Genomic DNA, 26,329 nt, shown 5'->3' with positions numbered 1-26,329 from the left:
AATTCCTCCGTCGGAGCACTCCGATCCTCGCACCACGCAACATATTTCCGCCAAATGCGGTGATAATGCTTCGCGGTGACTTCCTTTCTTGCCTTAATCAAGGTAGGAATGACTTCTTCTGGAATGCCTTTTCCTTTTAGGATCTGGCGTTCAACCGCCATGCCGTCAAACGCAGCCGCGGTAAGTCTTGAAAGAGACAGGGACCCTGTTGAAGCAGGTCCCTTCTCAGAGGTAGAGGCCACGGATCGTCCGTGACCATCTCTTGAAGTTCCGGGTACCAAGACCTTCTTGGCCAATCCGGAGCCACTAGTATCGTTCTTACTCCGCTTTGCCGTATGATTCTCAATACCTTTGGTATGAGAGGCAGAGGAGGAAACACATACACAGACTGGTACACCCAAGGTGTTACCAGCGCGTCCACAGCTATTGCCTGCGGATCTCTTGACCTGGCGCAATACCTGTCCAGTTTTTTGTTGAAGGCGAGACGCCATCATGTCCACCATTGGTCTTTCCCAACGGTTTATTAGCATGTGGAAAACTTCTGGATGAAGTCCCCACTCTCCCGGGTGAAGATCGTGTCTGCTGAGGAAGTCTGCTTCCCAGTTGTCCACGCCCGGGATGAACACTGCTGACAGTGCTATCACGTGATTCTCCGCCCAGCGAAGGATCCTGGCAGCTTCTGCCATTGCACTCCTGCTTCTTGTGACGCCCTGTCTGTTTACATGGGCGACTGCCGTGATGTTGTCCGACTGGATCAACACCGGTCTTCCTTGAAGCAGAGGTTCCGCCTGGCTTAGAGCATTGTAGATTGCTCTTAGTTCCAGAATGTTTATGTGAAGAGACTTTTCCAGGCTCGACCACACTCCCTGGAAGTTTCTTCCTTGTGTGACTGCTCCCCAGCCTCTCAGGCTGGCGTCCGTGGTCACCAGGATCCAATCCTGTATGCCGAATCTGCGGCCCTCCAATAGATGAGCCCTCTGCAACCACCACAGAAGAGATACCCTTGTCCTTGGAGACAGGGTTATCCGCAGGTGCATCTGAAGATGCGACCCTGACCATTTGTCCAACAGATCCCTTTGGAAAATTCTTGCATGGAATCTGCCGAATGGAATTGCTTCGTAAGAAGCCACCATTTTTCCCAGGACTCTTGTGCATTGATGTACAGACACCTTTCCTGGTTTTAGGAGGTTCCTGACCAGGTCGGATAACTCCTTGGCTTTTTCCTCGGGAAGAAAAACCTTTTTCTGAACCGTGTCCAGAATCATCCCTAGGAACAGCAGACGAGTTGTCGGCATTAATTGGGATTTTGGAATATTCAGAATCCATCCGTGCTGCTTTAGCACCTCTTGAGATAGTGCTAATCCCATCTCTAGCTGTTCTCTGGACCTTGCCCTTATTAGGAGATCGTCCAAGTATGGGATAATTAATACGCCTTTTCTTCGAAGAAGAATCATCATCTCGGCCATTACCTTTGTAAAGACCCGAGGTGCCGTGGACAAACCAAACGGCAGCGTCTGAAACTGATAGTGACAGTTTTGTACAACGAACCTGAGGTACCCCTGGTGTGAGGGGTAAATTGGAACGTGGAGATACGCATCCTTGATGTCCAAGGATACCATAAAGTCCCCTTCTTCCAGGTTCGCTATCACTGCTCTGAGTGACTCCATCTTGAACTTGAACTTCTTTATGTACAGGTTCAAGGACTTCAGATTTAGAATAGGCCTTACCGAGCCATCCGGCTTCGGTACCACAAATAGAGTGGAATAATACCCCTTCCCTTGTTGTAGAAGAGGTACCTTGACTATCACCTGCTGAGAGTACAGCTTGTGAATGGCTTCCAAAACCGTCTCCCTTTCGGAAGGGGACGTTGGTAAAGCAGACTTCAGGAAACGGCGAGGCGGATCTGTCTCTAATTCCAACCTGTACCCTTGAGATATTATCTGCAGGATCCAGGGATCTACCTGCGAGTGAGCCCACTGCGCGCTGTAATTTTTGAGACGACCGCCCACCGTCCCCGAGTCCGCTGGAGAAGCCCCAGCGTCATGCTGAGGCTTTTGTAGAAGCCGGGGAGGGCTTCTGTTCCTGGGAAGGAGCTGCCTGTTGCTGTCTCTTCCCTCGACGTCTGCCTCGTGGCAGATATGAATAGCCCTTTGCTCTCTTATTTTTAAAGGAACGAAAGGGCTGCGGTTGAAAAGTCGGTGCCTTTTTCTGTTGGGGAGTGACTTGAGGTAGAAAGGTGGATTTCCCGGCTGTAGCCGTGGCCACCAAATCTGATAGACCGACTCCAAATAACTCCTCCCCTTTATACGGCAAAACTTCCATATGCCGTTTTGAATCCGCATCGCCTGTCCACTGTCGCGTCCATAAAGCTCTTCTGGCCGAAATGGACATAGCACTTACCCGTGATGCCAGTGTGCAAATATCCCTCTGTGCATCACGCATATAAAGAAATGCATCCTTTATTTGTTCTAACGACAGTAGAATATTGTCCCTGTCCAGGGTATCAATATTTTCAATCAGGGACTCTGACCAAACTACCCCAGCACTGCACATCCAGGCAGTCGCTATAGCTGGTCGTAGTATAACACCTGCATGTGTGTATATACTTTTTTGGATATTTTCCATCCTCCTATCTGATGGATCTTTAAGTGCGGCCGTCTCAGGAGAGGGTAACGCCACTTGTTTAGATAAGCGTGTTAGCGCCTTGTCCACCCTAGGAGGTGTTTCCCAGCGCTCCCTAACCTCTGGCGGGAAAGGGTATAATGCCAATAATTTCTTTGAAATTATCAGCTTTTTATCAGGGGCAACCCACGCTTCATCACACACGTCATTTAATTCTTCTGATTCAGGAAAAACTATAGGTAGTTTTTTCACACCCCACATAATACCCTGTTTAGTGGTACCTGTAGTATCAGTTAAATGTAACGCCTCCTTCATTGCCAAAATCATATAACGTGTGGCCCTACTGGAAAATACGGTTGATTCGTCACCGTCACCACTGGAATCAGTGCCTGTGTCTGGGTCTGTGTCGACTGACTAAGGCAAAGGGCGTTTTACAGCCCGTGACGGTGTTTGAGGCGCCTGGACAGGCACTAATTGATTGTCCGGCCGCCTCATGTCGTCAAACGACTGCTTAAGCGAGTTGATGCTATCCCGTAATTCCACAAATAAAGGCATCCATTCTGGTGTCGACCCCCTAGGAGGTGACATCCCCATATTTGGCAATTGCTCCGCCTCCACACCAATATCGTCCTCATACATGTCGACACACACGTACCGACACACAGTAGACACACAGGGAATGCTCTAAACGAAGACAGGACCCACTAGCCCTTTGGGGAGACAGAGGGAGAGTCTGCCAGCACACACCAAAAAGCGCTATATATGACAGGGATAGCCTTATAATAAGTGCTCCCTTATAGCTGCTTTATATATATCAAAATATTGCCATTAAATTTGCCCCCCCTCTCTGTTTTACCCTGTTTCTGTAGTGCAGTGCAGGGGAGAGACCTGGGAGCCGTCCTGACCAGCGGAGCTGTGAGAGGAAATGGCGCCGTGTGCTGAGGAGATAGGCCCCGCCCCTTTTTCGGCGGGCTCGTCTCCCGCTATTTTGTGAATCCAGGCAGGGGTTAAATATCTCCATATAGCCTCTGGGGGCTATATGTGAGGTATTTTTAGCCTTTTAATAGGTTTTCATTTGCCTCCCAGGGCGCCCCCCCCCAGCGCCCTGCACCCTCAGTGACTGCGTGTGAAGTGTGCTGAGAGGAAAATGGCGCACAGCTGCAGTGCTGTGCGCTACCTTTAGAAGACTGCAGGAGTCTTCAGCCGCCGATTCTGGACCTCTTCTTACTTCAGCATCTGCAAGGGGGCCGGCGGCGCGGCTCCGGTGACCATCCAGGCTGTACCTGTGATCGTCCCTCTGGAGCTGATGTCCAGTAGCCAAGAAGCCAATCCATCCTGCACGCAGGTGAGTTCACTTCTTCTCCCCTCTGTCCCTCGTTGCAGTGATCCTGTTGCCAGCAGGAATCACTGTAAAATAAAAAACCTAAGCTAAACTTTCTCTAAGCAGCTCTTTATGAGAGCCACCTAGAATTGCACCCTTCTCGGCCGGGCACAAAAATCTAACTGGAGTCTGGAGGAGGGTCATAGGGGGAGGAGCCAGTGCACACCACCTGATCTGGAAAAGCTTTACTTTTTGTGCCCTGTCTCCTGCGGAGCCGCTATTCCCCATGGTCCTTTCAGGAACCCCATGGTCCTTTCAGGAACCCCAGCATCCACTAGGACGATAGAGAAAATAAGAATTTACTTACCGATAATTCTATTTCTCGGAGTCCGTAGTGGATGCTGGGGTTCCTGAAAGGACCATGGGGAATAGCGGCTCCGCAGGAGACAGGGCACAAAAGTAAAGCTTTCCGATCAGGTGGTGTGCACTGGCTCCTCCCCCTATGACCCTCCTCCAAGCCAGTTAGGTACTGTGCCCGGACGAGCGTACACAATAAGGGAGGAATTTTGAATCCCGGGTAAGACTCATACCAGCCACACCAATCACACCGTACAACTTGTGATCTAAACCCAGTTAACAGTATGATAACAGCGGAGCCTCTGAAAAGATGGCTCACAACAATAATAACCCGATTTTTGTAACTATGTACAAGTATTGCAGATAATCCGCACTTGGGATGGGCGCCCAGCATCCACTACGGACTCCGAGAAATAGAATTATCGGTAAGTAAATTCTTATTTTCTCTATCGTCCTAGTGGATGCTGGGGTTCCTGAAAGGACCATGGGGATTATACCAAAGCTCCCAAACGGGCGGGAGAGTGCGGATGACTCTGCAGCACCGAATGAGAGAACTCCAGGTCCTCCTTAGCCAGGGTATCAAATTTGTAGAATTTAGCAAACGTGTTTGCCCCTGACCAAGTAGCTGCTCGGCAAAGTTGTAAAGCCGAGACCCCTCGGGCAGCCGCCCAAGATGAGCCCACCTTCCTTGTGGAATGGGCCTTTACATATTTTGGCTGTGGCAGGCCTGCCACAGAATGTGCAAGCTGAATTGTATTACACATCCAACTAGCAATAGTCTGCTTAGAAGCAAGAGCACCCAGTTTGTTGGGTGCATACAGGATAACAGCAAGTCAGTTTCCCTGACTACAGCCGTCCTGGAACATATTTTCAGGGCCCTGACAACATCTAGCAACTTGGAGTCCTCCAAGTCCCTAGTAGGTGCAAGGCACCACAATAAGCTGGTTCAGGTGAAACACTGACACCACCTTAGGGAGAGAACTGGGGACGAGTCCGCAGCTCTGCCCTGTCCGAATGGACAAACAGATATGGGCTTTTTTGAGAAAAAACCACCAATTTGACACTCGCCTGGTCCAGGCCAGGGCCAAGAGCATGGTCACTTTTCATGTGAGATGCTTCAAATCCACAGATTTGACTGGTTGTAAACCAATGTGATTTTGAGGAATCCCAGAACTACGTTGAGATCCCACAGTGCCACTGGAGGCACAAAAGGGGGTTGTATATGCAATACTCCCTTGACAAACTTCTGGACTTCAAGAACTGAAGCCAATTCTTTCTGGAAGAAAATCGACAGGGCCGAAATTTGAACCATAATGGACCCCAATTTGAGGCCCATAGACACTCCTGTTTGCAGGAAATGCAGGAAACGACCGAGTTGAAATTTCTTTGTGGGGCCTTCCTGGCCTCACACCACGCAACATATTTTCGCCACATTTGGTGATAATGTTGTGCGGTCACCTCCTTTCTGGCTTTGACCAGGGTAGGAATGACCTCTTCCGGAATGCCTTTTTCCCTTAGGATCCGGCTTTCCACCGCCATGCCGACAAACGCAGCTGCGGTAAGTCTTGGAACAGACATGGTACTTGCTGAAGCAAGTCCCTTCTTAGCGGCAGAGGCCATAAGACCTCTGTAAGCATCTCTTGAAGTTCCGGGTACCAAGTCCTTCTTGGCCAATCCGGAGCCATGAGTATAGTTCTTACTCCTCTACGTCTTATAATTCTCAGCACCTTAGGTATGAGAAGCAGAGGAGGGAACACATACACCGACTGGTACACCCACGGTGTTACCAGAACGTCCACAGCTATTGCCTGAGGGTCTCTTGACCTGGCGCAATACCTGTCCCGTTTTTTGTTCAGACGGGACGCCATCATGTCCACCTTTGGTATTTCCCAACGGTTTACAATCATGTGGAAAAAACTTCCCGATGAAGTTTCCACACTCCCGGGTGGAGGTCGTGCCTGCTGAGGAAGTCTGCTTCCCAGTTTCCATTCCCGGGATGAAACACTGCTGACAGTGCTATCACATGATTTTCCGCCCAGCGAAAAGTCCTTGCAGTTTTTGCCATTGCCCTCCTGCTTCTTGTGTCGCCCTGTCTGTTTACGTGGGCGACTGCCGTGATGTTTTTCCCACTGGATCAATACCGGCTGACCTTGAAGCAGAGGTTTTGCTAAGCTTAGAGCATTATAAATTTACCCTTAGCTCCAGTATATTTATGTGGAGAAAAGTCTCCAGACTTGATCACACTCCCTGGAAATTTTTTCCTTGTGTGACTGCTCCCCAGCCTCTCGGGCTGGGCTCCGTGGTCACCAGCATCCAATCCTGAATGCCGAATCTGCGGCCCTCTAGAAGATGAGCACTTTATAACTACCACAGGAGAGACACCCTTGTCCTTGGATATAGGGTTATCCGCTGATGCATCTGAAGATGCGATCCGGACCATTTGTCCAGCAGATCCCACTGAAAAGTTCTTGCGTGAAATCTGCCGAATGGAATTGCTTCGTAGGAAGCCACCATTTTTACCAGGACCCTTGTGCAATGATGCACTGTTTTTAGGAGGTTCCTGACTAGCTCGGATAACTCCCTGGCTTTCTCTTCCGGGAGAAACACCTTTTTCTGGACTGTGTCCAGAATCATCCCTAGGCACAGCAGACGTGTCGTCGGGATCAGCTGCGATTTTGGAATATTTAGAATCCACCCGTGCTGTTGTAGCAGTATCCGAGATAGTGCTACTCCGACCTCCAACAGTTCCCTGGACTATGCCCTTATCAGGAGATCGTCCAAGTAAGGGATAATTAAGACGCCTTTTCTTCGAAGAAGAATCATCATTTCGGCCATTACCTTGGTAAAGACCCGGGGTGCCGTGGACAATCCAAACGGCAGCGTCTGAAACTGATAGTGACAGTTCTGCACCACGAACCTGAGGTACCCTTAGTGAGAAGGGCAAATTTGGGACATAGAGGTAAGCATCCCTGATGTCCCGGGACGCTATATAGTCCCCTTCTTCCTGGTTCGTTATCACTGCTCTGAGTGACTCCATCTTGATTTGAACCTTTGTAAGTGTTCAAAAAAAATTTTTTAGAATAAGTCTCACCTAGCCATCTGGCTTCAGTACCACAATATAGTGTGGAATAATACCCCTTTTCTTGTAGTAGGAGGGGTAATTTAATTATCACCTGCTGGGAATACAGCTTGTGAATTTTTTCCCATACTGCCTCCTTGTCGGAGGGAGACCTTGGTAAAGCAGACTTCAGGAGCCTGCGAAGGGGAAACGTCTCGACATTCAAATCTGTACCCCCGGGATACTACTTGTAGTATCCAGGGGTCCTGTACGGTCTCAGCGCCATGCTGAGAACTTGTCAGAAGCGGTGGAACGCTTCTGTTCCTGGGAATGGGCTGCCTGCTGCAGTCTTCTCCCCTTTCCTCTATCCCTGGGCAGATATGATCTTATAGGGACGAGAGGACTGAGGCTGAAAAGACGGTGTCTTTTTCTGCAGAGATGTGACTTAGGGTAAAAAACGGTGGATTTTCCAGCAGTTGCCGTGGCCACCAGGTCCGATGGACCGACCCCAAATAACTCCTCTTCCTTTATACGGCAATACACCTTTGTGCCGTTTGGAATCTGCATCACCTGACCACTGTCGTGTCCATAACATCTTCTGGCAGTTATGGACATCGCATTTACTCATGATGCCAGAGTGCAAATATTCCTCTGTGCATCTCGCATATATAGAAATGCATCCTTTAAATGCTCTATAGTCAATAAAATACTGTCCCTGTCAAGGGTATCAATATTTTTAGTCAGGGAATCCGACCAAGCCACCCCAGCTCTGCACATCCAGGCTGAGGCGATCGCTGGTCGCAGTATAACACCAGTATGTGTGTATATACTTTTTATGATATTTTCCAGCCTCCTGTCAGCTGGTCCTTGAGGACGGCCCTATCTATAGACGGTACCGCCACTTGTTTTGATAAGCGTGTGAGCGCCTTATCCACCTTAAGGGGTGTTTCCCAACGCGCCCTAACTTCTGGCGGGAAAGGGTATACCGCCCATAATTTTCTATCGGGGGGAACCCACGCATCATCACACACTTTATTAAATTTATCTGATTCAGGAAAAACTATGGTAGTTTTTTCACATCCCACATAATACCCTCTTTTGTGGTACTTGTAGTATCAGAAATATGTAACACCTCCTTCATTGCCTTTAACGTGTGGCCCTAATAAGGAATACGTTTGTTTATTCACCATCGACACTGGATTCAGTGTCCCTGTCTGTGTCTGTGTCGACCGACTAAAGTAAACGGGCGTTTTAAAACCCCTGACGGTGTTTTTGAGACGTCTGGACCGGTACTAATTGTTTGTCGGCCGTCTCATGTCGTCAACCGACCTTGCAGCGTGTTGACATTATCACGTAATTTCCTAAATAAGCCATCCATTCCGGTGTCGACTCCCTAGAGAGTGACATCACCATTACAGGCAATTGCTCCGCCTCCTCACCAACATCGTCCTCCTACATGTCGACACACACGTACCGACACACAGCACACACACACAGGGAATGCTCTGATAGAGGACAGGACCCACTAGCCCTTTGGAGAGACAGAGGGAGAGTTTGCCAGCACACACCAAAAACGCTATAATTATATAGGGACAACCTTTTATAAGTGTTTTCCCTTATAGCATCTTAATATATATAAGCATATCGCCAAATTAGTGCCCCCCCTCTCTGTTTTAACCCTGTTTCTGTAGTGCAGTGCAGGGGAGAGCCTGGGAGCCTTCCCTCCAGCCTTTCTGTGAGGGAAAATGGCGCTGTGTGCTGAGGAGATAGGCCCCGCCCCTTTTCCGGCGGCCTCGTCTCCCGCTCTTAACGGATTCTGGCAGGGGTTAAATATCTCCATATAGCCTCCGGAGGCTATATGTGAGGTATTTTTAGCCAAACTAGGTATTCATTTGCCTCCCAGGGCGCCGCCCTCCCAGCGCCCTGCACCCTCAGTGACTGCCGTGTGAAGTGTGCTGAGAGGAAAATGGCGCACAGCTGCAGTGCTGTGCGCTACCTTTAGAAGACTGAGGAGTCTTCTGCCGCCGATTCTGGACCTCTTCTTACTTCAGCATCTGCAAGGGGGCCGGCGGCAAGGCTCCGGTGACCATCCAGGCTGTACCTGTGATCGTCCCTCTGGAGCTAATGTCCAGTAGCCAAGAAGCCAATCCATCCTGCACGCAGGTGAGTTCACTTCTTCTCCCCTAAGTCCCTCGTTGCAGTGATCCTGTTGCCAGCAGGACTCACTGTAAAATAAAAAACCTAAGCTAAACTTTTCTAAGCAGCTCTTTAGGAGAGCCACCTAGATTGCACCCTTCTCGGCCGGGCACAAAAATCTAACTGGCTTGGAGGAGGGTTATAGGGGGAGGAGCCAGTGCACACCACCTGATCGGAAAGCTTTACTTTTGTGCCCTGTCTCCTGCGGAGCCGCTATTCCCCATGGTCCTTTCAGGAACCCCAGCATCCACTAGGACGATAGAGAAATACAAAATACTGTCATATATCTATGTGTATATATCTATCTTATACTGTGTGCCTCCCTATATATATATATATATATATATATAAAATCACAGAAAGAAGGCGGCACTCAGAGTCTCGAGAACTTGGTGAAAAATCGACCCGTGTAAATAAACACGGGTCGATTTTTCACCAAGTTCTCGAGACTCTGAGTGCCGCCTTCTTTCTGTGATTGTATTAGGAGTATCACTCCTTGAGGAGGGCACCCGAGCAAATTCCCAGGTGGAGTGAGAGTGCCGGACTGCAGCGAGGAGTATATATATATATATATATATATATATATATATATATATATATATACACACACATACTATATACTATAGGGAGGCACACAGTATAAGATAGACATATACACATAGATATATGACAGTATGTTTGTGTATATATATATATATATGTATATATATTATATAAAGAAGGTAGTTACTGCTTTATTAAAGGCACTCCGGAGCACAGGTAGCATAATCAGCATGAATCCATATCAGTATCAGCAACGGCACTCAGAGTTGGCATGAGGCAAAGAAGATTTGTATTAGACAAGCGTTTTCAGGGCATGCGCCATGTAATCAAGACCACACAATTATTATTTATGTTGTTTTGATGACAGTTCGCATGCCCTGAAAACGCTTGTCTAGTACAAATCTTCATTGTCTCATGTCAACTCCGAGTGCCGTTACTGATATGGATTCATAAATATATAATCTGGAAACCCCCCCTTTACAAATTCTGCGTTTGCCCCTGCTGTGTGTGATGTGCGCTAATCTCCTCTGCTGGTGAGCGCACCCACAAACTGCACCAACGCAGCACCTTCTCCCCGGGCCCAATCAGATGCTTTGCCTCCCTCCTACCTGCAAGGGAGAGACGTGATGACGTCTTTCCCAACTGTCTCCCACAGCGCCCCGTGCCACGAGGTGCTGCGGCATTCGGGCGGGCAGTCAGGGAGCATTCAGTCCAGCTGAGCTCACACTGACCACTGCAGCAGCACCCCAGCCTGCAGCTTCCCGTCCCTCACTAGGCTTCGCCGCTGGTCTTCCCCTGTGTCTGCAGCATTTAGGCTGGAAGGATGTCAGTATAAAATCAATATCTCTCTCTCTCCATCCCTCTCTCCCCCAGGGTAATGTGTAAAAGGTGACTCTACCTTCTGTAATGTGTAAAAGGTGACTCTACCTGCTGTACTGTGTCTAAGGGAGCTCTGCCTGTCGTAATGTGTAAAATGGGGCTCTACCTGCCGTAATGTGTGTAAGTGGTGCTACTGTTCGGTGTAATTTGAATAATGGAGACTACTGTGCAGCATAGTATGAATTGGCATAATTTTGTAGCCACGCCCCTACCCATGAAGCCACGCCCCTATGGGGGCGCCGTTGCTGTTTCTTGCACACAGCGCTAAAATGTCTAGTTACGGCACTGCTAAGTACAGCTAAACACTCAATAGATATATCAATGCACAGTAAAGACTGGATGTATATCACAGGGTACTTGTATTATATAACCCTGACTAAATGCACTGTTTCTTAACTAACACTGTCAGCAGACATGTAGAATACTAAGTGTCCTGTAAAATGCACAGCGCTGACATGCAGGCGGCTTTACAGAGGAGGATTTGCCCAAACAGTATTGTCCATCAGAGAAAGATGCTGCTGCGATCAGATCTGAATTAGGCCCATCATCCGGGCTCAAACTATGTGAAGTGTATGAAACAGTAGGGATATCGCCTTGACCCTCAGAAAGTACCAGACTGGCAGGTGCAGCTGCTATAATGTGTCACAGGGCAGAATTGCGTAATTTGGGATATACATGCTTTCTAGAGAAAACTGTGTTTTATTGGCCATTTTTACTAATGAAACACCTTTAAATACACTATTATTAGAGATATGCGGGTTCGGATTTACCTGGATTTATCCGGATCTCATAACGGCATCTTAGTGGCTCTCGGATGTAACGTGTTTTGGATAGCCAATAAGAAAAATACGGATAAATCCAAACTCGCGTTAATTCTGGCGTTATAACCTGTTCTGGAGGTGCAAAATAAAATCTGCGATTTCTCCCTTTAGAAAAGTAACATGGTTTTCTAATTGAATTACAAAAAGTCGCTGGCCATTTTTGTCAGATTTCCAATTGAATAGTAAAAAGTTGCTCAATCTAGTGCGCAGCTAAATTAATCTGCCCTTAGGGGGCCTACACACAGTGCGATATTTCTACCGATATGGACTATATAGATATTTCTACCGATATGGACTACATAGATATTTCTACCGATATGGACTATGGTGGTCATTCCGAGTTGATAGCAGCAGCAATTTTGTTAGCAGTTGGGCAAAACCATGTGCACTGCAGGGGAGGCAGATACAACATGTGCAGAGAGAGTTAGATTTGGGTGTGGTGTGTTCAATCTGCAACCTAATTTGCAGTGTAAAAATAAAGCAGCCAGTATTTACCCTGCACAGAAATAAAATAACCCACCCAATACTAACTCTTTCTGCAAATGTTATATCTGCCCCCCCCCCCCCCCCCCCTGCAGTGCACATGGTTTTGCCCAACTGCTAAAAAAATTCCTGCTGCCGATCTTGGAATTACCCCCTATATACGCAGCACCGTGTGTACGTGACTTTAGGTATCATAACTCTTTATGCTTTACTGAATTTGTCACCTAACCATTTCCACTCATATGAAATATTTTTAATACCAATTTCTTTATATTGCATAATATATTATTCACTAATCAGTTTTTAAAAAAAAGTACACAAACAGCTCATGTATTTTTTTCTGTTTTTGAAAGTATAACACAAAACAGTAACTTACCGATTTGACCAGACCTTTACTAATGGCATTTTTTGCATGTGGTCGATTTATCCCAATTACAACAATTCCTGGTGAAGTAAAAAAATATATATATTATTACCGTGCCAAATTTTAGAACGGTTACAAATCATACTAAAACTAAAATAGATTCATCGGGAAACTGCATTGAGCTTATTGTGTTTATAAAAATAAAAAAAATGAAAGCAATCTTAATACCAGATCTCTTGTGTAAAATAGGCCAAATTAGGTGAATTATCCAATACAACATATTCAATTCTATGTGCGGAATGTAATAGAGTCCGAGTTTGCCCGACGTGAGTGATGCTGGTCGAACTCGGACGTTTTTTTTTTAAAGGGGCAATCATTTACAAGGCACGATTCTGCCTAGTAAATGCCTGCCCCTTTAAAAAAAACGTCCGAGCTCGGCCAGCATCACGCATGTCGGACTCTATTATATCCCATTCTATTTTTCTATTCTTATCTATAAAGAACTCCGTACAGTGAAATGCTGAACTTCAAAGATAATTCATTCAGATTTTATTGCCATGTAGAACTTTGCAAAATGACTGAAACACTCACATCGTAGAACTGGAAATAGGGTCTACATTTACTACATAGCACCTTTCAAAATCACCATATCTTTAGCAGTTTTAGCCTCTGGATTTTAAAAGGCATTTATAATCAATGCAAAACACTACTGAATTCGCCACTTTAAATACAGCAGCTAAACCCACTGACGATGCAGTGGCTTTGGAAGACGCAGCTTTTACACTTTGCATTATTAATTTGTGAGCTGCATGCTCTGCATAAGCAACTACAATTGAAAGCTACCCTTGCACACTGCATAGATCAGTGGAAGGTAACGTTTTACTCTTCTTGTGACAGACATTGAACATAGCAAGCAAACAAAATATGGAGTATCACTACCATTACAATATATACATTTACAAAAGTAATAGAGGGGATACTAAAAATTTTAGTGGATTCCCTCTCCTTCATATTTTGACGTTAGGAAGCCCGGAATGCGGTCAAGATCCCGCCGGATGGAATCCCGGCGCTCGAAATACCGACACCGGAATCCCGATCGGCACAATCCCGACATATTCTCCCTCCGTGGGTGTCCACGACACCTATAAAGGGAGAATAAATTAGTGTGCGGTGCGCAGCGAGGCACCGTGCCCGCAAGGGGCTGCGTAGCGCTCACCTCCCTGTGGGGATTGTGCTGGTCGGGATTCCGGTGTTGGTATTCCGACTGACAGGATCCCATCCAGCGGGATTTTGTACTGATCCCGTTTGCACACGTTACCTTTCCAATTTGTAGTCTGGAAAGGAGAAAATGCTTTCATATATTGGACTATATTTCGATTGTGAGCAAACTGCGGTGCATATTTACTAAAGTTCGATTTTTTTTCATTTTGAAATAGATGGAAATCGATGTTGTGCTTCCAGGGCTAAAACACACATTTACAGGTTGAGCATACAAAATGCTTGGTACCAGAAGTATTTTGGATATCGGATTATTCCATATTTTGGAATAATTGTATACCATAATAACATATCATGGCGATGAGACCCAAGTCTAAGCACAGAATACATTTATGTTTCATATACACCTTATATACACAGCCTGAAGGTCATTTAATACAATATTTTTAATAACTTTGTGTATTAAACAAAGTTTGTGTTCATTGAGCCATCAGAAAACAAAGGTTTCACTATCTCAGTCTCACTCAAAAAATTCCCTATTTTGGAATATTTGGATATGGGATACTGAACTTGTACTAACATTTAAAAATAATGTGTGTTTTAGCCCCTGAAACACAACAGCGATTAAAAATGTATAAAAATCTACCTATTTACCTACTTTTTTGGGCTCCTTTCCAAGAGAAGTCTGGAGAGGAGACACAGCCCGACACTTCAGGGGGTGGGACAAGAGTGCTGCGTCACTATGCCCCGCCCCAAAACATGGAAATGCCTGTAATTCGCAGGTAGGGGGCAGGGCTAAATTACCCTATCTCGGCTTATAGCCCCACCCCTTCCACCTCGCAGCTGTACTTTCAGTGTCTTTATCTTCACCCTGCCCGCTTCAGTAGGAAGCAGAAAAGTGCAGGCGAGATGCGGGAGAGCCACCTACCCTTCCGGGGTTGCGGAGGACTACCCCAAAAACCGCGAGTCTCTTGCAGCTTCCGGGAGGTTAGGCAAGTATGAATCTTACTTTAGTTAAATATACCCGTAACTGTGGCAATGTTCACTCCCTAAAGGTACAGGTTTCACTGGATATCTGGTTTGTAGATGGTCTAGTATGGTCTCTGTGAGGAAAAGAAGGTGGAGTGAGGGACAATGCAAAGAATATAGGGCCTAATTCAGACCTGATCACAACAGCCGATCAGGTCTGAACTGCGCATGTGCATGCCAGACAGCCGATGACCATGTCAGCCCAGCGATTGCCTCTGCTTGGTTGACAAGCAGAAGCGGTTGCTGGACGGGAGGGGGCGGGCCAGTAGCGTTGGGCAGCCGTTTTGAAGGCGCAGTCCGGGCAACGCAGGCGTGCCCGGACTGGGCAGGAGAAGGGATGCAGCACCTTCGTGCCCATCACACGCAGCCGCTGCGACCCAGATAGCGACGGGTAGCTCCCTGCCAGCGCCCAGGAGCTGCGCTGGTAGGGAGCTACCCGTCAAGTACAAAAGAATCGCCGCTGTGCGATGCTTTTGCACTTATGCGGCGAGGGGGGTCTGACATGCAGGGCGGACTAGCCCTGTGCTGGGCGTCCCCCCGCATGTCTGTGTAACTGATCGTAGATGTGCTAAATTTAGCACATCTACGATCAGGTCTGAATTAGGCCCATAGTACAAGAGGTACGGACCCAGCAGGCGCCCTTGACACATGGTTGGGGGCAACCTTGTGGGTTGCTGAGAAATATGCAGAATTAGACAGAATTAGAGCAATTGTGCAGTGAGGTCAATAGCTGGGGAGTCACTGGCTATCACAGGCAGACCACACATATAAACCCGATATTTATTAATAATAAGTAAAATGTTTTGCTTTTTACCAACTAATAACATGAAAGCAGTTTGCTGCAGAAGGTTGTAGGTTAAAAAAAAAAAAAAAAAAAGACTGGCCACAAAAGGTAGAGTGCACTAAAAAGTTTGTAAAACCCACTATACTGCACTAACCCTTTAAAATAACACCTAAAACATGTTGCAGAACCAGTCTAAAACTACTTGGGCACTATCTGCTGCCTCCCTGTGACAGGGAAGGATGTTGTCCATAGGAGGAGGGTAAGTCAGCCCTGTGCCTCCTTTGACCAGGCAAAGCAGTCACTCAGCAGCATGTTCCCCTGCATCAATCATCATTATGTTGTAGCCCCTGATTGCGCACTGAGGAACTTCCTGGATAGGTCTCATGACACTGCATTAAGCCATGCACCGAGATCTGATAGCCAGCTCCCCTTGTGCTTTTTTTTTTTGCAGTATTAATGGCCATAGGCCCTCATTCCGAGTTGTTCGCTCGCTAGCTGCTTTTAGCAGCATTGCACACGCTAAGCCGCCGCCCTCTGGGAGTGTATCTTAGCTTAGCAGAATTGCGAACGAAAGATTCGCAGAATTGCGAATAGAAATTTCTTAGCAGTTTCAGAGTAGCTCAAGACTTACTCTGCCACTGCGATCAGTTCAGTCAGTTTCGTTCCTGGTTTGACGTCACAAACACACCCAGCGTTCGCCCAGACACTCCCCCGTTTCTCCAGACACTCCCGCGTTTTTGCCAGAAACGCCAGCGTTTTTTCGCACAAGCCCAGAAAACGGCAAGTTTCCGCCCAGAAACACCCACTTCCTGTCAATCACATTACGATCACCAGAACGATGAAAAATCCTCGTTATGCCGTGAGTAAAATACCTAACTTTTGTCTAAAATAACTAAGCGCATGCGCTCTGCGAACCTTGCGCATGCGCAGTAAGCGACTAATCGCAATATAGCGAAAATCGGCAACGAGCGAACAACTCGGAATGAGGGCCATAGTACAGCCCCGTCCCCAGGCAGTTTCTGACTATCACAGAGAGGTGGCAGATCTCATAGCTGCCTCACATATTGTCTCTCCCTGACAGTCCCTGTATTACCAATGGAGCACTGCAAATTTGCTGGATTTCGACTATAAAAATTATTACAATACAAAGACGATATTTATAAGTTATAAATATCTTCTCTGTATTATTGTAATTATTTTTATAGTTAAAACTCTGGACTATACTGAACTATGAAAGGTGAGGCTAAGGACATATGGACATATATGGACAATGAAGACAATGAAGACATAGCGTACATACACATTGAAATGTAAAAAAAATAAGAATTTACTTACCGATAATTCTATTTCTCGTAGTCCGTAGTGGATGCTGGGAACTCCGTAAGGACCATGGGGAATAGCGGCTCCGCAGGAGACAGGGCACATCTAAAGAAAGCTTTAGGATCACCTGGTGTGCACTGGCTCCTCCCCCTATGACCCTCCTCCAAGCCTCAGTTAGGATACTGTGCCCGGACGAGCGTACACAATAAGGAAGGATTTTGAATCCCGGGTAAGACTCATACCAGCCACACCAATCACACTGTACAACTTGTGATCTGAACCCAGTTAACAGCATGATAATAGAGAAGCCTCTCGAAAAGATGGCTCACTACAACAATAACCCGAATTTTTTTGGTAACAATAATTATGTACCAGTATTGCAGACAATCCGCACTTGGGATGGGCGCCCAGCATCCACTACGGACTACGAGAAATAGAATTATCGGTAAGTAAATTCTTATTTTCTCTGACGTCCTAGTGGATGCTGGGAACTCCGTAAGGACCATGGGGATTATACCAAAGCTCCCAAACGGGCGGGAGAGTGTGGATGACTCTGCAGCCCCCAATGAGAGAACTCCCGGTCCTCCTCAGCCAGGGTATCAAATTTGTAGAATTTTACAAACGTATTTGCTCCTGACCAAGTAACTGCTCGGCAAAGTTGTAAAGCCGAGACCCCTCGGGCAGCCGCCCAAGATGAGCCCACCTTCCTTGTGGAGTGGGCATTTACAGATTTTTGGCTGTGGCAGGCCTGCCACAGAATGTGCAAGCTGAATTGTACTACAAATCCAACGAGCAATAGTCTGCTTAGAAGCAGGAGCACCCAGCTAGTAGGGTGCATAGAGGATAAACAGCGAGTCAGATTTCCTGACTCCAGCCGTCCTGGAAACATATATTTTCCGGGTCCTGACAACGTCTAGCAACTTGGAGTCCTCCAAGTCCCTAGTAGCCGCAGGCACCACAATAGGTTTGGTTCAGGTGAACGCTGAAACCACCTTAGGGAGAAACTGAGGACGAGTCCTCAATTCCGCCCTGTCCGAATGGAAAATCAGATAAGGGCTTTTACAGGATAAAGCCACCAATTCTGACACGCGCCTGGCCCAGGCCAGAGCCAACAGCATGACCACTTTTTCTGTGAGATATTTTAACTCCACAGATTTAAGTGTGTCAAACCAATGTGACTTTGGAACCCAAAAACCACCTGGAGATCCCAAAAGTGCCACTAAAGGCACAAAAGGAGGCTGTATATGCAGTACCCCTTTAACAAATGTCTGAACTTCAGGGACTGAAGCTAGTTATTTTTTGGAAGAAAATTGACAGAGCCGAAATTTGAACCTTAATGGACCCCAATTTCAGGCCCATAGATACTCCTGTTTGCAGGAAATGTAGGAATCGACCCAGTTGAATTTCCTCCGTCGAGCCTTACTGGCCTCGCACCACGCAACATATTTTCGCCAAATGCGGTGATAATGTTTTGCGGTTACATCCTTCCTGGCTTTGATCAGGATAGGGATGACTTCATCCGGAATGCCTTTTTCCTTCAGGATCCGGCGTTCAACCGCCATGCCGTCAACGCAGCCGCGGTAAGTCTTGGAACAGACAAGGTCCTTGCTGGAGCAGGTCCCTTCTTAGAGGTAGAGGCTACGGATCCTCCGTGAGCATCTCTTGAAGTTCCGGTTACCAATTCCTTCTTGGCCAATCCGGAGCCACTAATATAGTGCTTACTCCTCTCCATCTTATCAATCTCAGTACCTTGGGTATGAGAGGCAGAGGAGGGAACCCATACACTGATTGGTACACCCACGGTGTTACCAGAGCATCTACAGCTATTGCCTGAGGGTCCCTTGACGTGGCGCAATACCTGTCGAGTTTTTCCCAACGGTTTATAATCATGTGGAAGACTTCTGGGTGAAGTCCTTACTCTCCCGGGTGGAGGTCGTGCTGAGGAAAACTGCTTCCCAGTTGTCCACTCCCGGAATGAAAACTGCTGACAGTGCTATCACATGGTTTTTCGCCCCGCGAAGAATCCTTGCAGCTTCCGCCATTGCCCTCCTGCTTCTTGTGGCACCCTGTCTGTTTACGTGGGTGACTGCCGTAATGTTGTCCGACTGGATCAACACCGGCTGACCTTGAAGCAGAGGTCTTGCTAAGCTTAGAGCATTGTATATGGCCCTTAGCTTCAGGACATTTATGTGAAGTGATGTCTCCAGGCTTGACCATAAGCCCTGGATATTCCTTCCCTGTGTGACTGCTCCCCAGCCTCGCAGGCTGGCATCCGTGGCCACCAGGACCCAGTCCCGCATGCCGAATCTGCGGCCCTCTAGAAGATGAGCACTCTGCAACCACCACAGGAGGGATACCCTTGTCCCTGGTGACAGGGTTATCCGCTGAAGCATCTGAAGATGCGACCCGGACCATTTGTCCAGTAGGTTCCACTGGAAAGTCTTGCGTGGAATCTGCCGAATGGGATTGCTTCGTAGGAAGCCACCATTTTTACCCAGAACTCTTGTGCATTGATGCACTGAGACTTGGTTCGGTTTTAGGAGGTTCCTGACTAGCTCGGATAACTCCCTGGCTTTCTCCTCCGGGAGAAACACCTTCTTTCTGGACTGTGTCCAGGATCATCCCTAGGAACAGAAGACAAGTCGTCGGAACCAGCTGCGATTTTGGAATATTGAGAATCCAATCGTGCTGCCGCAACACTACCTGAGGTAGTGCTACACCGATCTCCAACTGTTCCCTGGATCTCACCCTTATCAGGGAATCGTCCAAGTAAGGATAACTAAAATTCCCTTCCTTCAAAGGAATATCATCATTACGGTCATTACTTCAGTAAAGACCCGGGGTGCCGTGGACCATCCCTACGGCAGCGTCTGAACTGATAGTGACAGTTCTGTACCATAACCTGAGATACCCTTGGTGAGAAGGGTAAATTTTGACATGAAGGTAAGCATCCTTGATGTCCCGAGACATCATGTAGTCCCCTTCTTCCAGGTTTGCAATCACTGCTCTGAGTGACTCAATTTTGAATTTGAACCTCTGTATGTAAGTGTTCAAAGATTTTAGATTTTAGATTTTAAAATCGGTCTCACCGAGCCGTCTGGCTTCGGTACCACAATAGTGTGGAATAATACCCCGTTCCCTGTTGCAGGAGGGGTACCTTAATTATCACCTGCTGGGAATACAGCTTGTGAATGGCTTCCAAAACTGCCTCCCTGTCAGCGGGAGACGTCGGTAAAACAGACTTTTGGAAACGGCGAGGGGAATACGTCTCGAATTCCAATTTGTACCCCTGAAATATTACCTGAAGGATCCAGGGGTCTACTTGCGAGTGAGCCCACTGCGCACTGAAATTCACTGAGAACGGGCCCCCACCGTGCCTGAACTTGTAAAGCCCTAGCGTCATACTGAGAGCTTGGCAGAGGCGGAAAAGGGTTTCTGTTCCTGGGAACTGGCTGATCTCTGCAGCCATTTTCCTCTCCCTCTGTCACGAGCAGAAAAGAGGAACCCTTTTGTCCGCTTGCCAACCAGCACTGCGCCTGATAATACGGCGTCTTATTTTGAGAGGCGACCTTTTTTAAGGCAATACTTCCAAATGCCGTTTGGAATCCGCATCACCTGACCACTTTACTGGTATAATTGGACAACGCACTTATACTTGATGCCAGTCGGCAAATATTCCGCTGTGCATCATGCATATATAGAAATGCATCTTTTAATTGCTCTATAGGCAATAATATACTGTCCTTATCTAGGATATCAAATTTCCAGTCAGGGAATCCGACCACGCCAACCCAGCACTGCACATCCAGGCTGAGGCGATTGCTGGTCGCAGTATAACACCAGTATGTGTGTAAATACATTTTAGGATACCCTCCTGCTTTCTATCAGCAGGATCCCTAAGGGCGGCCATCTCCAGAGAGGGTAGAGTCCTTGTTCTTACAAGCGTGTGAGCGCCTTATCCCCCCTAGGGGGTGTTTCCCAACGCACCCTAACCTCTGGCGGGAAAAGGTATACTGCCAATAACTTTTTAGAAATCATCAATTGTTATCGGGGGGAAACCCACGCATCATCACACACCTCATTTTATTTCTCAGATTCAGGAAAACTACAGGAAGTTTTTCCTCACCAAACATAATACCCCTTTTTTTGGTGGTATTTATATTATCAGAAGAGTGTAAACTTTTTCCATTGCCTCAATCATGCAATGTGTGGCCCTATTGGAAATCACGGTTGTCTCTTCACCGTCGACACAGGAGTCAGTATCCGTGTCGGCGTCTGTACCTGAGGTAACGGGCGCTTTAGAGCCCCTGTATGAGACGTCTGGACATGCACAAGCTGAGTAGCCGGCTGTCTCATGTCAACCACTGTCTTTTATACAAAGCTGACACTGTCACGCAATTTCAACAGTACATCCACTTAGGTGTCGACCCCCCAGGGGGTGACAACACTATTACAGACACTCTACTCCGTCTCCTCATCATTTTTCTCCTCATACATGTCGACACAAACGTACCGACACACAGCACACACACAGGGAATGCTCTGATAGAGGACAGGACCCCACTAGCCCTTTGGGGAGACAGAGGGAGAGTTTGCCAGCACACACCAGAGCGCTATATATATACAGGGATAACCTTATATAAGTGTTTTTCCCTTTATAGCTGCTGTATTGTTTATACTGCGCCTAATTTGTGCCCCCCTCTCTTTTTTAACCCCTTTCTGTAGTGTAGTGACTGCAGGGGAGAGCCAGGGAGCTTCCCTCCAACTGAGCTGTGAGGGAAAATGGCGCCAGTGTGCTGAGGAGATAGGCTCCGCCCCTTTCTCAGCGTCCTTATCATCCGTTTTCTTGTATGTTTTGGCAGGGGTTAAATGCATCCATATAGCCCAGGAGTTATATGTGATGCATTTATTTTAGCCATAAAAGGTTTTCTATCGATTTATTGCGTCTCAGGGCGCTGCCCCCCCAGCGCCCTGCACCCTCAGTGACCGGAGTGTGAAGTGTGCTGAGAGCAATGGCGCACAGCTGCGGTGCTGTGCGCCTACCTTTATCTGAAGACAGGAAAGTCTTCTGCCGCCGATTTTTCCGGACCTCTTCGCTCTTCTGGCTCTGTAAGGGGGCCGGCGGCGCGGCTCCGGTGACCCATCCAGGCTGAACCTGTGATCGTCCCTCTGGAGCTAATGTCCAGTAGCCTAAGAAGCCCAATCCACTCTGCACGCAGGTGAGTTCGCTTCTTCTCCCCTTAGTCCCTCGATGCAGTGAGCCTGTTGCCAGCAGGTCTCACTGAAAATAATAAACCTAAACTAAAACTTTCACAAAGAGCTCAGGAGAGCCCCTAGTGTGCACCCTTCTCGTCGGGCACAGAAAATCTAACTGAGGCTTGGAGGAGGGTCATAGGGGGAGGAGCCAGTGCACACCAGGTGATCCTAAAGCTTTCTTTAGATGTGCCCTGTCTCCTGCGGAGCCGCTATTCCCCATGGTCCTTACGGAGTTCCCAGCATCCACTAGGACGTCAGAGAAATAAAGATATATTAGCATAGATACGAGAACACTGATAGATGTGTAATGGCGCAGAAATAAAGCACCCACTTTTTGGTTGGGTGATATCAGGAGTAAATCACCTTTATAGTTCCGTATTCAAAAAGTCGGTCAATGTTGAGGTTTGTGACCCCTCTGAAAGTTTCTTGAAAGACATCCATATATTAAACCTGGTACTGGACCCATTGATATTAGACTCATGCAACGGACACTGATTCCCTCTTACCAGACCCAGAGCTGTCCCTTGTTCTGCTGAGGTGCTCCCGCTGCACGCAGCAGTAAACATAATCGTATTGAGTCTGGTTAGCTGCTGGTGAATTGGGCCTATACTGGGTTCTCCGTTGCATGGACGCCACCATGTTGGATTGGTCAGCTGACTCCAGTTTCTCCCAATTAAAGAAGTACACTTGACCAGAGTGCCCTAGCTAAATCCCTCACTTGCATCTGCTTATGGCCAGTACAACTTGTACCTTACCAGTTTCTGCCTGGCTCCATGGTCAGCAGCTCTGCTTCCTGATTTCAGGTTACTCCTGCTGGTAACACTCCATTGTGCACACCAGGTTCCTGAGTTCTACGGTTCACCAGTGTGTATTCATTCACAGCATGCAGAGCGAATATCTATCACCTGTGTGCTTTACGATTCTTAACCTATAGAGTGCACAACCTATACCTGTGTGTAAATACCATCCATTACCAGAAGGGTTTTACCTTTCACCAATGTCCGCAGACACTTCACTAGCAGAGACAACTTCTGTACACCTAACTGCAAGCTCTTGCTGTAAGTGCCTGCTTCCATTGCAGGTCAGGATATCAGTTACTCTCAGCTTAGTGCTTCATCCTGACTCCCATTCCTGTTCAGTTCTGATACTCTAATACCCCTTTTACACCTCCTGAAATAGCCCAGGATTTTGCACGGAAGCACGCAAAATCCCGGGACTGCAGGTGGTGTAAAAGGGTCCTTCTCCAAAACCCTGGGTCCATTTTCCTGGGAATCCAACCCGGCTTGCAAGCAGGGTTGTACACGGGTAAGACTCGGAGTAGGAGGCGGTGTAAATGCGACCCGGCACCCATTTACAGCATGGCAGACCTCCCGTACCGCAGTGTACGGCGGGCGGTTGGGGGGCTGGGGGTCACGGCACACGCTGTCTATGCAGAGAGCAGCGCCATGCTGGATTCCATGCAACGGCTGAAGCTGGGGACACGACACAAGACACTGTAACTGGGTGCAGTGTAAAAGGTGCAGATCCCAGGAATATAACGGATCGGCACTGCGGTGTAAAAGGGGGGGCATTCCCGTGTCTGACATGGTTTGGAAGTGTGTTCCAAGTCCTGGTCAGACCTGGGAATTAGCTCCTGTGATATTTCTACACATCATAACACCTTCTCATTTTGTTCTCTCCAGCTCCAACCAATCTTGCCTAGTGGTACCAGTCCTCCTTCTGATATATAAATTAAATGCAAAGTCTGACAATTCTGAGTCATGGGAATCCCAGTGAGTTGTCCAACAGGATTGACAATCACAGGAGCTAATTGCATATAAACTTCTTTGCAGATGTAGTGTCCCCAGCAAGATGCTGGTCTCGGTCTTCAGTGAGGCGGCTTCTTTTGCCACTTGCTGGTCAAGATCTCTTCCAAGGAGGTTCCCTTTCACCAACTACGAGCACGTATCTATTTGTTCGCTCCTCCACTGATATTCCCAGTACTCACAGGTCTGGGTAGTGGAGAGATGGTGTACTATGTTTCCAGCTGCTACTGGTGCGCTGTGTCTGCAGTTGTCAGCGCTGCGCTTTGTCTGCAGCTTTTAGCGGTGTGCTGCGTACGTAGCTGGAACAGATGTTTCAGAGTTTCTTCTATTGTTTGCCTTCTCAATGCACGGCTCTTAGATGATAGCAGTGTGCAGTACATCACGAATCCCAGGTATAAATGTCCGCATGAAGTGACTGGCTGCACACAAATTGTTAGTGGTTAAAATTTCAAGTTGCTAAGATTGATGATGAATTCACATGTTCAGCCATATTTTGCATTCTTCATTATAAAATTAACCAATGTTCTGTTTATTAACTTGCTCTTTAGTAAATGTACTCCCTATAATAATCTTCATGGAAAATGAAAGCTTTATAAAGTAAACAGATTTGTCCTTCATACTAGCTTAAAACATGTTTGTTTTTTTGTTTGTTATTTGTTGTTTATCTGTACTCTCAAAATCCACCCAATATAGAACTGCATAGAAAAACTCTTTTAGACTTGCAACAAAGACCAGCTTTATTCTTATGTTTAATGCTATGTAACGAGTCTATGAAACAGCATAGCCCAAAAAGACTTCAAGAACTATACCAAATGGGTTCAGTCTATCTCTATCAATGTATGACTAGAATTCACACACTGTGCTGGACTGCTGTGTTCTGTGCAGGCTGTACAGCTCACTTGTACTTCACAGTAAGGACAGAATGAATTTGGACAAAGCAAAGGCTAATAAATACATATCTGAGTATTTGAATATTTGTTATAAATAGAAATGTTCTTTAAAAATAATCAGGTTGCTTTGGTAACGCTTGCAGATTTTTTATTTTTTTATCATCAAATTCTTTCCCAAGCTACAGCAATAACCACAACACATATTAATACCATTGACATTACCTACGCCAGAGTACAGCTTGGCAGAACAGAACATTGAGATAGGGATTACTACAAGTGCTCACAGTGACTCACCGCTCTGCGGGGGTCCATGAAACAACACGCATCTGCACAAATGTTTCAGAATGACAAGAAGTCACAATTCAAAAACAAGTCTGACTCAAGGTTGTTAGGCTTTAACTCTGTGCTTCTAAATAGAGACACTCGCTTGATAAAGCTGTGGCAGCTATACAGATATGACAGAGTGGTATGGATGGTGCATACGATAATGGCTATGTAGAGCTAGTGGTCAGATAGCCCTCATGTCTATACATTTAGCACTTATGCCATGAACTCAAAATGTGTTTACATTCATATCAAGAAACCATTAAGAAATGCAATCTTGATTTTAAATATATTTTATTCTTGAATTATATAGTAAACAAGTGGCCTACCTTAAAGCATGCCGCAATGATCTGGCCCAAACATAGGTGAAAAATGACAGCTACATAAAAAAAAAGGTTTATAGTAATCATTAAAGTATTACTTTTGAGAAATAAATGTTGTAGCAGACCCTGACTGCCAAGACATACTGGTGCTTGTATTTCCACTCTATATTTGTTTTTTAAATGGGCCTGGTTTGTCTTCAGTAGCACAACCCTACATCATTCCCTAAGGTTATGATGGGCCACTTGCAGCCCCCATCTCAGTCCTGCTTTGTTGTCAGATTTGTTTGTTACACCTTGTAATGGATGTTTCAATGATCTGCTGACCTGTTAATACAGATAGGTGTCTATAATTTATTAAATGTATTAATTTAACTTAATACAAATGGCCAGCCCTTTTGAAGGTTCGTGGGCTAATATACCCCCAAAAGTGCATCAAGTTAACTATTACGGTCTTTTTTTTAAAGCTTTTATGCCGCTTTCAGACATGTGACATTGGAATTTGCCGAACCAGCAATCCAGCAAATTATCAAGTATCGGCTCCATGACCCTGGTCGGGAACAGAGTTTTGGATCTGGGACTTAGGGGGTCATTCAGACTGGAACACTGTAGTGGCAGCGAACACAGTCTGAAGCCCTTTGGGGAGTGCGCTCCCGCGAAGCCCAGTGAGATGCGAAAGCTAAGGGCAGCGATCGCCTCTGCCTGATTGAAAGGCAGGAGGCGGTCGCAGGGCAGAAGG

General features: G+C 46.9%; 1 protein-coding gene across 3 annotated transcripts in view; it reads right to left on the bottom strand.

Annotated features, from left to right (window-relative positions):
* The window catches only part of AUH (AU RNA binding methylglutaconyl-CoA hydratase), a 625,046-nt gene that overhangs the window by 535,802 nt on the left and 62,915 nt on the right, over positions 1-26,329 (bottom strand). For 2 of the 3 annotated variants that reach the window (XM_063913676.1, XM_063913675.1), the window contains exon 2: positions 12,657-12,724. The exons of the other annotated variant lie outside the window; for it this stretch is intronic. In XM_063913676.1, coding sequence (XP_063769746.1) covers positions 12,657-12,724 — 68 coding nt within the window. The remainder of the gene's footprint in view (positions 1-12,656; positions 12,725-26,329) is intronic. 3 annotated transcript variants of the gene reach the window in all.

This window comes from Pseudophryne corroboree, chromosome 1 (assembly GCF_028390025.1).
Source record: "Pseudophryne corroboree isolate aPseCor3 chromosome 1, aPseCor3.hap2, whole genome shotgun sequence".
NCBI lineage: Eukaryota > Metazoa > Chordata > Amphibia > Anura > Myobatrachidae > Pseudophryne > Pseudophryne corroboree.
This window is presented reverse-complemented; position numbering and strand designations above follow the sequence as displayed.